The sequence below is a fragment of the Salmo salar genome, chromosome ssa15 (genome assembly GCF_905237065.1).
Source record: "Salmo salar chromosome ssa15, Ssal_v3.1, whole genome shotgun sequence".
In the NCBI taxonomy this organism is placed as follows: Eukaryota; Metazoa; Chordata; class Actinopteri; order Salmoniformes; family Salmonidae; genus Salmo; species Salmo salar.
This window is the reverse complement of record NC_059456.1, coordinates 68,366,996-68,380,695: the sequence shown is the minus strand read 5'-3', so window position 1 is coordinate 68,380,695 and position 13,700 is coordinate 68,366,996. Positions and strand designations below refer to the sequence as shown.

Below are 13,700 nucleotides of genomic sequence, written 5' to 3'. Positions count from 1 at the left end.
GGTGTTGGCAGCATCATGCTGTGGGGATGTTTTTCAGCAGCAGGGACTGGGAGACTAGTCAGGATTGAGAGAAAGATGAACAGAGCAAAGTACAGAGAGATCCTTGATGAAAACCTGCTTCAGAGCGCTCAAGACCTTAGACTGGGGCAAAGGTTTACCTTCCAACAGGACAATGACCCTAAGCACACAGTCAAGACAACGTAGGAGTGGCTTCGGGACAAGTCTCTGAATGTCCTTGAGTGGCCCAGCCAGAGCCCAGACTTGAAGTACTGAGTAAAGGGTCTGAATTCTTATGTAAATGTGATATTTCTGTTTTTTTATTTCTTACACATTTCTAAAAACCTGTTTTTGCTTTGTCATTATGGGATATTGTGTGAAGATTAATGAGGGAAAAAACGATTTAATCAATTTTAGAACAAGGCTGTAACGTAACAAAATGTGGAAAAAGTCAAGGGGTCTGAATACTTTCCAAATGCCTTGTATAACGCGAACGTCTAGCACGTTTGAATCACATCACGGACAACTTCAGTATTTTAGCTAATTATCAACTTTGCAACTACTTACTCCTTTCAACTACTTTGCAACTTCTTAACTTGTTAGCTCACCCTTACCTCTAACCTTAACCCCTAACCTCTAGCCTAGCAAACATTAGCCACCTAGCCAATAGCCACAACAAAATCGAATTCGTAACATATCATACGTCTTTCCAATTTGTAACATATTGTACGAATTCGAGTTTGGAACACATCATACCAATTGTAGGACGTAGCATATGGTATGAAATTCAAATTCATACATATCATACCGAATGTAACGTATCATACTATGTGGAGGGAATCAAATGTACATTTACTATGTTTCGTCGACACCCTGAGTCCAGGTTGGACACACACACACACACACACACACACACACACACACACACACACTTGGTCTATGTGTTAGTCATAATGAACATGAAAATTGGGGCCCATCCCTCCAGGGAGCGCACGTAGGCCTACATCCTAACACATGCACACACACACAGTAGCATGATTAGCTCTTTCACACCTCATCTCAACACAGACCAAGTAGGTCTACTTATTACCAAGAACAGTTAGAGTTACTGTGATTTGTAGTTTGTAATATGTGATGACAAGACCAGACGAAGGTGACAAAATAGGGGGGAAATAAATATTCCGTGTTGTGATGTCACAGTCACACTCGTGTCCAAATGTCATAGCAGGGGACAAGCCTAACACATCTCCTCTAACTATACAACCACCAATAGAGCGATATTCGCGCAAAAGGGTGACGAGCAAATTCACGCTGCACGTGATTAGATAGGTTCACATGGACTTTTATTATGCCGTTATACCAACCCGCCACCGTTATGATCAACCGGGACTTTACATAATAACATTCTTGTGTGTCAATACTTGGAATTTATTTCATTTCGAATGCAGAAATGTCACTTTTCCTGCAGCAGCTATGAGCTGTCATCCTTTCGAAGCTATCTAACCTATTATATAATGACGGGTATGCTGTGTTAAGCTACACATTATTATCAAGCCATTGATATGTCTGTCTTTCTACAACACAATGTAAAAATCTAAATAATCAAAAGGACTGATAATTCGATGTATTTCAAATTAAATATCTGTTAGCCTATGCATTACCAATGAATGTCATTCCCGCCAGCCATCCCAACACTGATGCGAGCTGGTACACACAACACCAGAATCTGAAGATGGGGTCGTTTGCACATCATTATCGAGAGAGTGGCGACACGTACTTCAATGTCTTACGATAGCCTACATACTACTAGGCTAAACAACACACTCTCTCTCTCACATACACGCACACAAAAAGCAGCAGCAAAAGCATCTTCCTCTGCAAACACCCATGCAGAAACGAATGAGCTCGAGCATCCTTCATGACAACCTCAAAATAAGCCACAATTCAGTGGTCATTTCTTTTAATGCTAGATACTTTTTTTTAACCAATGACTTTACAGTTGATGAAGGGAAAACGCTACCCATGACACGTCCCAACAGCTAGGCAAAAGCCAAGTAAATCGTAAAAGCATGACAAAACCAACTGCCAGAGCCTAACAGCATCGTTTCCCTGCCTACAACACAACACAGCAGAGCATTTGACGATATAAATGATGTAAAGCATCATATACAATGTCAAGTGTATAAGGATATCAAATCTATCATTTGTCAAATACTTGGCATCAACTGCACCGTTGCTAATGACAGGTCTTACCTATTCATTCCCGGTCCGCCACCCATTCCTCCCCCGGCAGCAGCACCATTGGCGGGCTTGATGAGCTGTCCAGAGCCCAGTGGTGCTGAAATGGAACCAGGCGCTCCCGCCATAGAGATGGAGCCCGGTTCCCCGGGTTGTCCGCCTCCCTCGATGCTCCCTTCGTTCCCCATCCTCTCTGGTTAGGAGATCGAGGAGAGTAATTGTATTTCGACTGTTGTTATAATTATAATAATATAAAAAGCTCAGAGGAGCGAACTCAGCGATGCTGCTCCTCCAACGCCATCATCACCTCCGATCCAGAGACCTGCGTGGGGCACGCGCACAGACGGAGGCGAGAAACAGCCAGGGCACGAGCTCTGCTGATGACGCTGAGGTTGCCGTGCGCGTTCTTATATCAGAAGTATCTCCCGGTTCTTGGAGGAGAGAGACAGCCTAGAGGATATCTTGGGGGGATGATCTGTTGTAGGATGCAGATGTATGAGTTACTTTCGTGGCATTAACATCAAGCAGAACTTCTGATGTCGAGAACAAAAGTATTAGTATTGCAAACAAAAGGAATGATATTGAAAGCAAAACATAAACCCAGAAGTGCTGAGAGCAACAACAAACAAATTGCAAGGAAATTATTAAGAAATGTGAGAACAAATTAATTGTAAATGAATGCAAGACAACTTGTTTTCAGTTAAACATTTTTCTTCAATTTTCCCTATCTTCGGCTATGTATTTTTGCTCTTGCACGTTTTTTTAATTCATTCCAACAGTACTCTACCAGGCATCCCACTGGGGTTTTGCCACTGAACCTATGCAGGGTTGGTCCTGGTCAGTCCCTGGGAGGGAGATCAGATGCTGCTGGTCAAATCCCATTGCCTCAGGCTAGTGATGGGGACATTACCCTGCATAGGGTGCCGTCTTTCGAATGTGATGTGAAACAGAAGTCCTGACCCTATGTGGTCATTAAAAATCCTGTGGCGCTTATGGTAAAAGTAGTGGTGCTAGCCCCAGTGTCCTGGCTAAATTGGCAAACTGGCCCCATTCCATCATAGCCACCTAATTTGTATATATCACTCCTCACCTCTCAACCATGCTAGCCGTTGCGTGGTGAGCATTCCGGCACAAAGTAGTTGCCACACATTGGTTGTGGATGAGGTGAGGTTTCCCCTTACTACGTAAATGCTCTTTGATTACCTGATTAGAAAGGTGATGTATAAATCCAATCAATCAATCCATTCTGTGTAGGCGGGTTTAGAGGAAGCATCTCCATTGGTCAATCAGTTTTGGAGTAATGGTTCAGCCTCATGTTACAATAAGTGCCAAGGGATATTTTTGACCACATAGAATCAGGACATCCTTTTAACGTTCCATCTGAAAGACAGCAGCCTTCGCAGGGCAATGTCCCCATCACTGCCCTGGGGCATTGGGATTTGATATTAACACCAGAGGGAAGAGTGTGCCCTACTGGCACTCCAACACCACTTCCAGCAACATCTGGTCTTCCATCCAGTGACCGACCCTGCTTTGCTTCAGAGGCAAAACAGCAGTGGGATGCCAGGTGGTATCCTGCTGGAATGTATTCAAAAAAACTTGCAACTGCAAAAAAGGCAGTGAAAGCACAAGCCAGGGTGATAATGTAACCATTGTTTTTAAATGCAGGTAAAGAGGGAGGCGTTTGATCACAATTGTTTATAATTAAACATGTTTCGCTGAAAGCTTTTGTTTTACATTTATTTACAATGAATTTGTTCTCACATAAAAAAAATCCTTGCTGTATTGTATTTTTCATGCTCTCAATACTTTGGGGTTTATGTTTTGCTTTCAATACCATTCTTTTCATTTGCAATACTAAGAATTTTGTTCTCGATTTCAGAAGTTCGGCTTGATATTAATGGCAAAAAGTAACTCCATATACCTTTCCTACTCAAAAAAACATGTCCTCTTTGAGCAGCTGGACACAACTCTCTCAAACTGGCGCAGCAGTCTAAGCGGTCTAAGGCAATGCATCTCAGTGCTAGAGGTGTCACTGCAGACCCTGGTTCGATTCCAGGCTGTATCAGAACCGGCTGTGATTGGGAGTCCCATAGGGTGGTGCACAATTGGCCCGGCGTCATTAGGGTTTGGCCGGGGTAGGCCGTCATTGTAAATAAGAATTTGTTCTTATCTGACTTGCCTAGTTAAATAAAAAATAGACTAGCTCTGGTCCAGGTTATTAGTGCGCATTCCACCACTTCTGCAGGGTGAGAGCAACATTTTCTGTTGTGACACCAAGCCCTCAGAGCCCCAATAATACAGATGAATAAATCCTGACAGGTTAGAGTCCCAGTTCAAGGCTGATCAAATCCCTTTGTAGCTAAAAAAAAAAGACAACTTTTTTCCTAAACTTCCTTCCAGCCACCATCACATATTCTGATCCAAACCCAACAAATAATTTGCCAATGCATGGCCACCAATGCGTCTTGGATGGACAACCCGCGTTATCAGTCACTCTGACAGGCAGCCTAGCCCGTTGCGTTGACGATATGGAGGCAATGGCGCATACTTAAGGAGATTAAAATTAGGCATGTGCCAACACCACCTCAGGCGGCATGGACGGATGAATCCCATTGGCTGGGCTGGGATGATTGATTGGCAGTGTGCCAGCCTTGATCAGCACTTTGGCTGCCCACCTGTTCCCTGGACCACAGAGAAGAGCAGAGGCTGGGCGGTGCCAGTCTGCCAGTCACTTATCTCATCGCCCTCTCCCCATTCCATCACAGTCAGACTAGACTACAGCTAGACAGCTTTGTCTCTAAATGAACAGATTCTTCCTGTGATGCTATAAATGAGCTAAGCTAAAGATTTTCTCTTTGTTGGCATTTTCATTTGTTCAGGTCCCAATGGACCTCAGTAGGCCTATCACTGGAATCTACTTGTCCGTTTTTAAAAAAGAACCTCATACCTGAAACTCCAAATGACTGGACCACCTTCACTACAGTACAATGAAGCAGTTGTGTTTATCAATACATTGCCACATAGGCCCTTCAACCACAGAACACACAGTCTATATCCGTCATATCAGTTTGAGCATTGATTAGGAAAGCCTAATCAATCCAAAAGAGGAGAATAAATGGGATGCCAGAGGGACACTCAGAACAGAGCCATAGATACACAGTATAGAGTTAAATATGCCTCTGAGAATAAGCCCTGTGACAATGCCTGCCTATAGGCATTATAGCCATGTAGGCTAAGGCATATAGCCAGGCCTAATCCACCTGGAATTTAAAGGACACATAAACCCCTCCCTCTCCCTGTCATGAATGGGTTCATTCACTACCTTCCCTACATTGAGGTCTCGAAGTCCCTCTAGACCTCTCTCTCACTCCCTACCTTTCCTTCTCTCCCCTTCTCCTCCCCCCTCAATCCCTCCTGCTACCTTTCCCTCTCTCTTGCTGTCAGAACGGAACATGTTGCTGGCGTGTCGATGCTGTGTAAAGAAACACAGGGGAAATATGAAAGACAGATGGCTGAGAGAGAGAGAGAGAGAGAGAGAGAGAGAGAGAGAGAGAGAGAGAGAGAGAGAGAGAGAGAGAGAGAGAGAGAGAGGACCGTTTCTAAAACTTTGACCTCGTAACTTTTCAGAGGCTCGGTGGGCACTGTGTTGAAAGCTATTGGACATTTGAGGACGTTTGTAGCGTTTCAGAGTGTGTTCTGACTTCAAGACACACTCTGAAACTACAAGGGTAGTGTGAGAAGAGACTTGGGAGGGAGGAGGGGGTTTGGCCATGTCTGTTAGGTCAACTGAGGTGAAGACCAATATTACCACGCCCTCATTTCTGAAATCTGTCCAGATGATCAACAGCCGATGAACGATCTGAGACAGAAACAATGGCAAACGTGGTAATATGGCATCACGCAAACAACATATAAAACAGTCATGTGGTACTTAATATGTCATTTACAGCCCTATAGGAACTCTATAAAGGATTTTAAACAACTCACAGGCTGATGTAAAACACTCATAAGGCTGTTGCTTTATACCCTGATGAAGGCAGCTTGTCTGTCGAAACGTTGGTCATTAGGTTATTAAGTTATTGCATCTGAGCTCCTAGAGTGTGCGGCTCTCCTTTCATTTTTCAAGTGTTGCTTTATGTAAAACAGCATATGGCACCACTGATAAATGAGCAGTGACTCATTTGGGTCTACTTACAGAAGACAAGCACATGGAATTATCAAGGGTAAAATGCTCTGTTCGCTTCCTATAGGTTTATTATTTCCAGCTGTGCTCCAAAAGGGATTTGTTATAATGACACAACTTAAAAGCAATGCGGTCTATACTTAGATGAAAGCAGTGGAGGCTGCTGAAGGCAGGATGGCTCATAATAAAGGCTGGAACGGAGCGATTGGAATGGCACAAAACACATGGAAACCACGTGTTTGATGTATTTGATACCGTTCCACTGATTCCGCTCCAGCCATTACCACGAGCCCGGTCCTCCCTAATTAAGGTGCCACCAACCTCCTATGCATGAGAGCATGTTTGGTGCTCAGAGTGCACTAGGAAAATGTCCATGGTGAGTTACTCCATCTAGTGGATGAGTACCGTCATTGCACTAATAGCTGCAAACAGCAGCATTATCATCAGTAATGTGATCAGTTGGTGTAGCACAAGGTTGGCCCACCCTCCTCCTGGAGCTCTACCCTCCTCCTGGAGCTCTACCCTCCTACCCTCCTCCTGGAGCTCTACCCTCCTACCCTCCTCCTGGAGCTCTACCCTCCTCCTGGAGCTCTACCCTCCTCCTGGAGCTCTACCCTCCTGCAGGATTTTGTTCTATTCCTAATCTAACACAACCGATCCTGCAATTACTTGTATTCATGTAGGGATGGAGCAAAAGCCTGCACAACCAGTCGACATGTATCATACTTCTTTAGAAATACCACAGTAATCAATATAAGAACCATTATATGAGTGTCTGTGATTTGGTTGCATTCTTGAACATAAGCTTATCACCTGAATCAATATGTAATAAGGAAAGGTTGCCCTGTTTAGGCCTACCAAAATAATACAATAATCCTGTAATGGCAGTAGGGTATGATGCCTCTCTTTCAGATCTGGGTGCAGTGAGACCACTGTCAGAATGGGCCCTGCTTTGCTCTGTCTCACAGCAGAGGGTTTAAAAACAAAACATGATAAGCCACAGAAAACTGACAGAGGCCTGAAATGGAAGAACGACAGCATCTCTCCGAGGATAAGCTAGACTGGGGTGGGCTGGGTGGGGGGTCATTTTAGGCCCTGGTGCTGGGAATGCTGCTGACTTCACGTTGGAGAGCTTGTATGCCTGACTGACTGCCAGCCAAGGCTCGTTGTGATTGATGTAGGGGGGATTAGCAGAGCAGTGAGGGAAGGAGAACCGAAGGCTCCTCAGGAAATTGGAACAAGTTCCATAGCTCAGGGCCTTAGCTCTCCGGGCTACATATTTTGGTCTCAATCTCCCACCACGTTCACAACCCCTCAGATTCCTGTCGAGGGAGTGGGAGACAGACAGAGGGTTGACTGACTGCATTTGAGCTGATAGAAGAGTTATTGCAGATGATAGACAGATTATAGATAGATAATGTTCCATCATAACATAGAACATAATATTGGGAAAGAATAAAAAGAGAGGGAAAAGAGTCGATGTGAAAAGGCCATACATTTGCATTTGACGTGCACTGCCCACAGAAATTATTCACACCCGTTGACTTTTTCCACATTTTGTTGTGTTACAGCCTGAATTTAAAATTGATTAAATAACATCAAAGTGAAATTATGTTTTAATTTTCTTTTTTACAAATTAATACAAATATGAAAAGCTGAAATTGTCACGCCTGCCCCCGCTCTCCCTCTCTGGTGCTCGAGGGCGCCAGGCTGCCCTTCATTACGCACACCTATCACCATCATTACGCGCAGCAGCGCTCATTGGACTCACCTGGACTCCTTCCCTTTGTTGACTGCCCCGTCTATAACTGTCTGCTCCCCCATTTGTTCCCTGTGCCTGCATTAATGCCGTTATGTGTTCATGTACAGACGTTGTCCTATCCTGTTCCATATCCGTTGATAATTAAATGTTCCCTCCCTGTACCTGCTTCTCGTTTCTAACAGCGTCGCTCCTCGCAGAAATGTATTGAGTCAGTAAGTATTCAACCCCTTTGTTATGGAAAGCCTAAATAAGTTCAGGAGTAAAAATGTGCTTAACAAGTCACATAATAAGTTGCATGGACTCACTATTTGTGCAGTAATAGTGTTTAACATGAGTTAAGTTAAGTTAATTTCACCATGAGGCCAATGGTGACTTTAAAACAGTTACAGAGTTTAATGGCTATGATAGGAGAAAACTGAGGATGGATCAACAACATTGAATTTTCTCCACAATACTAACCTAATTGACAGAGTGAAAAGAAGGAAGCCTATACAGAATAAGGCACGAAAGTAATTCTGCAAAATATGTGGCAAAGCAGTTAACTTTTTGTCCTCAATACAAAGTGTTATGTTTGGTGCAAGTCCAATACAACATATTACTGAGTACCACTCTCCATATTTTCAAGCATAGTGGTGGCTGCATCATGTTATGGGTATGCTTGGAATCGTTAAGGACTAGGGAGTTTCTCAAGATAAAAATAAATGGAATGGAGCTAAGCACAGGCAAAATCCTAGAGGAAAACCTGGTTCAATCTGCTTTTCAGCAGGACAATAACCTAAAACACAAGGCCAAATATACCCTGTTGTTGCTTACCAAGACAACATTGAATGTTCCTGACTGGCCTACTTACAGTTTTGACTTAAATCGGCTTGAAAATCTATGGCAAGACTTGAAAATGGCTGTCTTGAAATGACCAACATCCAACTTGACGGTGCTTGAAGTATTTTTTTTAGAATAATGGGCAAATATTGTACAATCCAGGTGTGTTAAGCTCTTAGAGACTTACTCAGAAAGACTCACAGCTGTAATCGTTACCAAAGGTGATTCTAACATTTATTAACTCAGGGGTGTGAATACTCACGTAAATGATATATTTCTGTATTTAATTTTCTATAAATTTACTAACATTTCTAAAAACATGTTTTCACTTTGTCAATTTGTCAACAAAAAGAAATGTGCGGTATTGTGTGTAGATGGGTGAGAAAAATATATTGAATCCATTTTTAATTCAGGCTGTAACACAAAAGAATGTGGAATAAGGCACTGTATGCATTGATTTGACCCAGGTCTGAAAGCTAGTAAAGGTACATTTTGTAGAGTAGGCATATGGAGCTACAAAAGGCTCCACTCACATACCTCATCATGAGTCCAAGAGTCATGAAACTCATCATGACTCCCCTTTTTCAATTATCTCACTTTCTTCAGTAGCTTCCGCGCCCCTACTAAACGTGTTCCGATTGCATTCCAAACACGTAACATTTTCAAAGCGCTGTCGTGGAGAAACAAAGCAATCATTACAAGTTAAGAAGAAGAAAGGATTACATGGATTTAATTTAGCTGTTGATTGGCTAATTAATGCTTTTCACAGATCAATTCTGTCTGCTTGTTAGAGTGGAAATAAACACTGCTGCTACTTCACTCTCCAACCAGGTGCATGAATTGAAGCGCAAAGTGAAGTGAAGAGGAGATTTGGCAACTCTGGTAGGGCAGTGGAAGTTGATAAAAACCTTTCTTTAATGATATAACCAACTGTTCCAGTGTGGTGATGCTGACGGTTTCTCGGGACTGATGGCTTCTATGGTTGTGGCTATTGAAATACAGCTATACATTTTAGTAAATTAGCACAAGGTTTCTCAAACTTGGTCCTCCCCCTGATTTAGCAGACACTCTTATCCAGAGCGACTGGGGTTAAGTGCCTTGCTCAAGGGAACAGATAGATTTATTTCACCTAGTCAGCTCGGGCTTTCAAACCCGTGCTTCAATCCAAGTAGCATAATAAAATCCCCATCAAAATCAGTTAGTTTAACTAAAAGATATCTGGACCACCGCATCCGCCTATGTCGGCCTTCCGCACCTGTGGTGGAAAGTGACCGAGCTACAGCAGTGGCTGTCAGACCATGAGACATCCCGAAAATCGGTCTTCTCACGAAAATGTCTGTTTGACCACTCTATGGAAAGATGACTCTCACAAACATGAAGGTGTTCATTGTTTTGCGGAGTGTCACGGGACTTGTCTGAAGTGATTGCCTCGCCTGGTTCACCAACTACTTCTCTGATAGAGTTCAATGTGTCAAATCAGATGGCCTGTTGTCTGGACCTCTGGCAGTCTCTATGGGGGTGCCACAGGGTTCAATTCTTGGGCCAACTCTTTTCTCTGTATACATCAATGATGTCGCTCTTGCTGCTGGTGAGTCTCTGATCCACCTCTACGCAGACAACACCATTCTGTATACTTCTGGCCCTTCTTTGGACACTGTGTTAACAACCCTCCAGACGAGCTTCAATGCCATACAGCTCTCCTTCCGTGGCCTCCAACTGCTCATAAATACAAGTAAAACTAAATGCATGTTCTTCAACCGATCACTGCCTGCACCTGCCCGCCCGTCCAGCATCACTACTCTGGACGGTTCTGACTTAGAATATGTGGACAACTACAAATATCTAGGTGTCTGGCTAGACTATAAACTTTCCTTCCAGACTCACATCAAACATCTCCAATCCAAAGTTAAATCTAGAATTGGCTTCCTATTTCGCAACAAAGCATCCTTCAGTCATGCTGCCAAACATACCCTCGTAAAAGTGACCATCCTACCGATCCTCGACTTCGGCGATGTCATTTACAAAATAGCCTCCAATACCCTACTCAATAAACTGGATGCAGTCCATCACAGTGCCATCCGTTTTGTCACCAAAGCCCCATATACTACCCACCACTGCGACCTATACGCTCTCGTTGGCTGGCCCTCGCTTCATACTTGTCGCCAAACCCACTGGCTCCAGGTCTTCTACAAGACCCTGCTAGGTAAAGTCCCCCCTTATCTCCGCTCACTGGTCACCATAGCAGCACCCACCTGTAGCATGCACTCCAGCAGGTATATCTCTCTGGTCACCCCCGAAGCCAATTCCTCCTTTGGCCGTCTCTCCTTCCAGTTCTCTGCTGCTAATGACTGGAACGAACTACAAAAATCTCTGAAACTGGAAACACTTATCTCCCTCACTAGCTTTAAGCACCAGCTGTCAGAGCAGCTCACAGATCACTGCACCTGTACATAGCCCATCTATAATTTAGCCCATACAACTACCCCTTCCCCTACTGTATTTATTTATTTTGCTCCTTTGCACCCCATTATTTCTATTTCTACTTTGCACTTTCTTCCACTGCAAATCTACCATTCCAGTGTTTTACTTGCTATATTGTATTTACTTTGCCACTATGGCCTTTTTTGCCTTTACCTCCCTTATCTCACCTCATTTGCTCACATTGTACATAGACTTAATTTTCTACTGTATGTTTGTTTTACTTCATGTGTAACTCTGTGTTGTTGTACGTGTCGAACTGCTTTGCTTTATCTTTGCCAGGTCGCAATTGTAAATGAGAACTTGTTCTCAACTTGCCTACCTGGTTAAATAAAGGTGAGAAAAAAAACTATACAAATGAATAGAAATGGCAACAAAAATGAGGGGTTAAATGTGTCACAAAAAATATATATATTTTCGGAGCTTTTTTGAATCTTCTAGAAATAGAGTGCCACGGAATGAGTCATAATACCCATAAAACGTAGCAGTCAAACAAGGAAAGGGTTCCAATCATTTTCGCAGCATTCATTTTTCTCCATAGGGGAATATAGAAACACTTAAAATAAGGACTGTGTTTTGTGTAGGTTTACCGTGGCGTGAGGTTTTGATAACTGTGTTTATCCCTCTAGGACAGGGTCTGAATACTTCTGTAAATAAGGTATTTCTGTTTTTTATTTTTACTACCCTGCAAAAATGTCTAAAAACCTGGTTCCACTTTGTCATTATGGGTTATTGTGTGTAGATTGCTGAGATGTTTTATTTTATTTAAACCATTTTAGAATAAGACTAACATAACAAAATGTGGAAAAAGTCAAGATCTCTGAATACTTTCCGATGGCACTGTGTCAATATATTCACTTGTATTCATCCCATAAAAATGAAATGCTAATTAGCTGCTAATGTGGCTATCGTAAAGAACTACAAATGCCATGATGATCTGGACGAGACTGCTGAATCAAGGCAAAGGTAAGAATCTCTGGATTATGTTTGGTAAATTTAGTAATTAATAAATTGTCAACATTTCTTCAAATTGAAAATTCTGTGAACTATCTTATGCAAGTTTTAAATTGACACAATACCTGTTAGCAAAGGTGTCAGCTAGAGATGACGTGCAGGAGCTTGCAGGGATTTGTAGTCTTGTATGAAGTCTACTTTGATGCTAATTAGCATTTTCAAATCTGAGATTAAGTAGAGGCGAATGTATTGATAAAAGTCACCTTGTCCCAAAACGTCTCGTCGGGGTAAGCCTACACGAATAACAGCCCTTATTTTAAGTGTTTCTAAAATTCTCTATGGGAAAAATGAATGGTGGAAAAATGACTGGAACCATTTCCCTGTTTTACCGCTAGGTTTTATGGGTATTATTACACCTCCACTGAACATTGAAGGAGCTTTTTATACATTTCAAAATGGCCTCCTATGCGTTCAGGGACCAGTCATAATGAGAATGCAAAACATAATGTGATTGGTGAGTGAGTCTTAAAAAAATCGGACCAATTCTATTGAGACATAGAGTGACCAATATATTGTGGTTACATACAGTTGAAGTCGGAAGGTTGGAGTCATTAAAACTCATTTTTCAACCACTCCACAAATTTCTTGTTAACCAACTATAGTTTTGGCAAGTTGGTTGGGACTTTGTGCATGACACAAGTAATTTTTACAACAATTGTTTACAGACAGATTATTTCACTTATAATACACTGTATCACAATTCCAGTGGGTCAGAAGTTTACATACACTGAATGTGCCTTTAAACAGCTTGGAAAATTCCAAGAAAATGATGTCATGGCTTTAGAAGCTTCTGATAGGCTAATTGACATAATTTGAGTCAATTGGAGGTGTACCTGTGGATGTATTTAATGTAAATGTAAATGTAAATGTATTTCACGGCCTACCTTCAAACTCAGTGCCTCTTTGCTTGACATCATGGGGAAATCAAAAGAAATCAGCCAAGACCTCAGAAAACAAATTGGAGACCTCCACAAGTCTGGTTCATCCTGGGGAGCAATTTCCAAATGCCTGAAGGTCACGCGTTCGTCTGTACAAACAATAGTAGGCAAGTATAAACACCATGGGACCACACAGCCGTCGTACCGCTCAGGAAGGAGACGCGTTCTGTCTCCTACAGATTAACATACTTTGGTGCGAAAAGTGCAAATCAATCCCAGAACAGCAAAGGACCTTGTGAAGATGCTGGAGAAAACACGTACAAAAGTA

The 13,700-nt window shown here is 42.5% G+C and overlaps 1 protein-coding gene across 3 annotated transcripts in view; it reads right to left on the bottom strand.

The window, feature by feature from the left end:
• LOC106572259 (protein bassoon-like) overlaps positions 1 to 2,564 on the bottom strand; it is a 188,495-nt gene extending 185,931 nt beyond the window's left edge. For all 3 annotated transcript variants that reach the window (XM_014146306.2, XM_014146305.2, XM_014146307.2), the window contains exon 1: positions 2,251 to 2,564. In XM_014146306.2, coding sequence (XP_014001781.2) covers positions 2,251 to 2,423 — 173 coding nt within the window. In that variant the 5' untranslated portion in view covers positions 2,424 to 2,564. The remainder of the gene's footprint in view (positions 1 to 2,250) is intronic.
• Between the last annotated feature and the right edge of the window lie 11,136 nt (positions 2,565 to 13,700).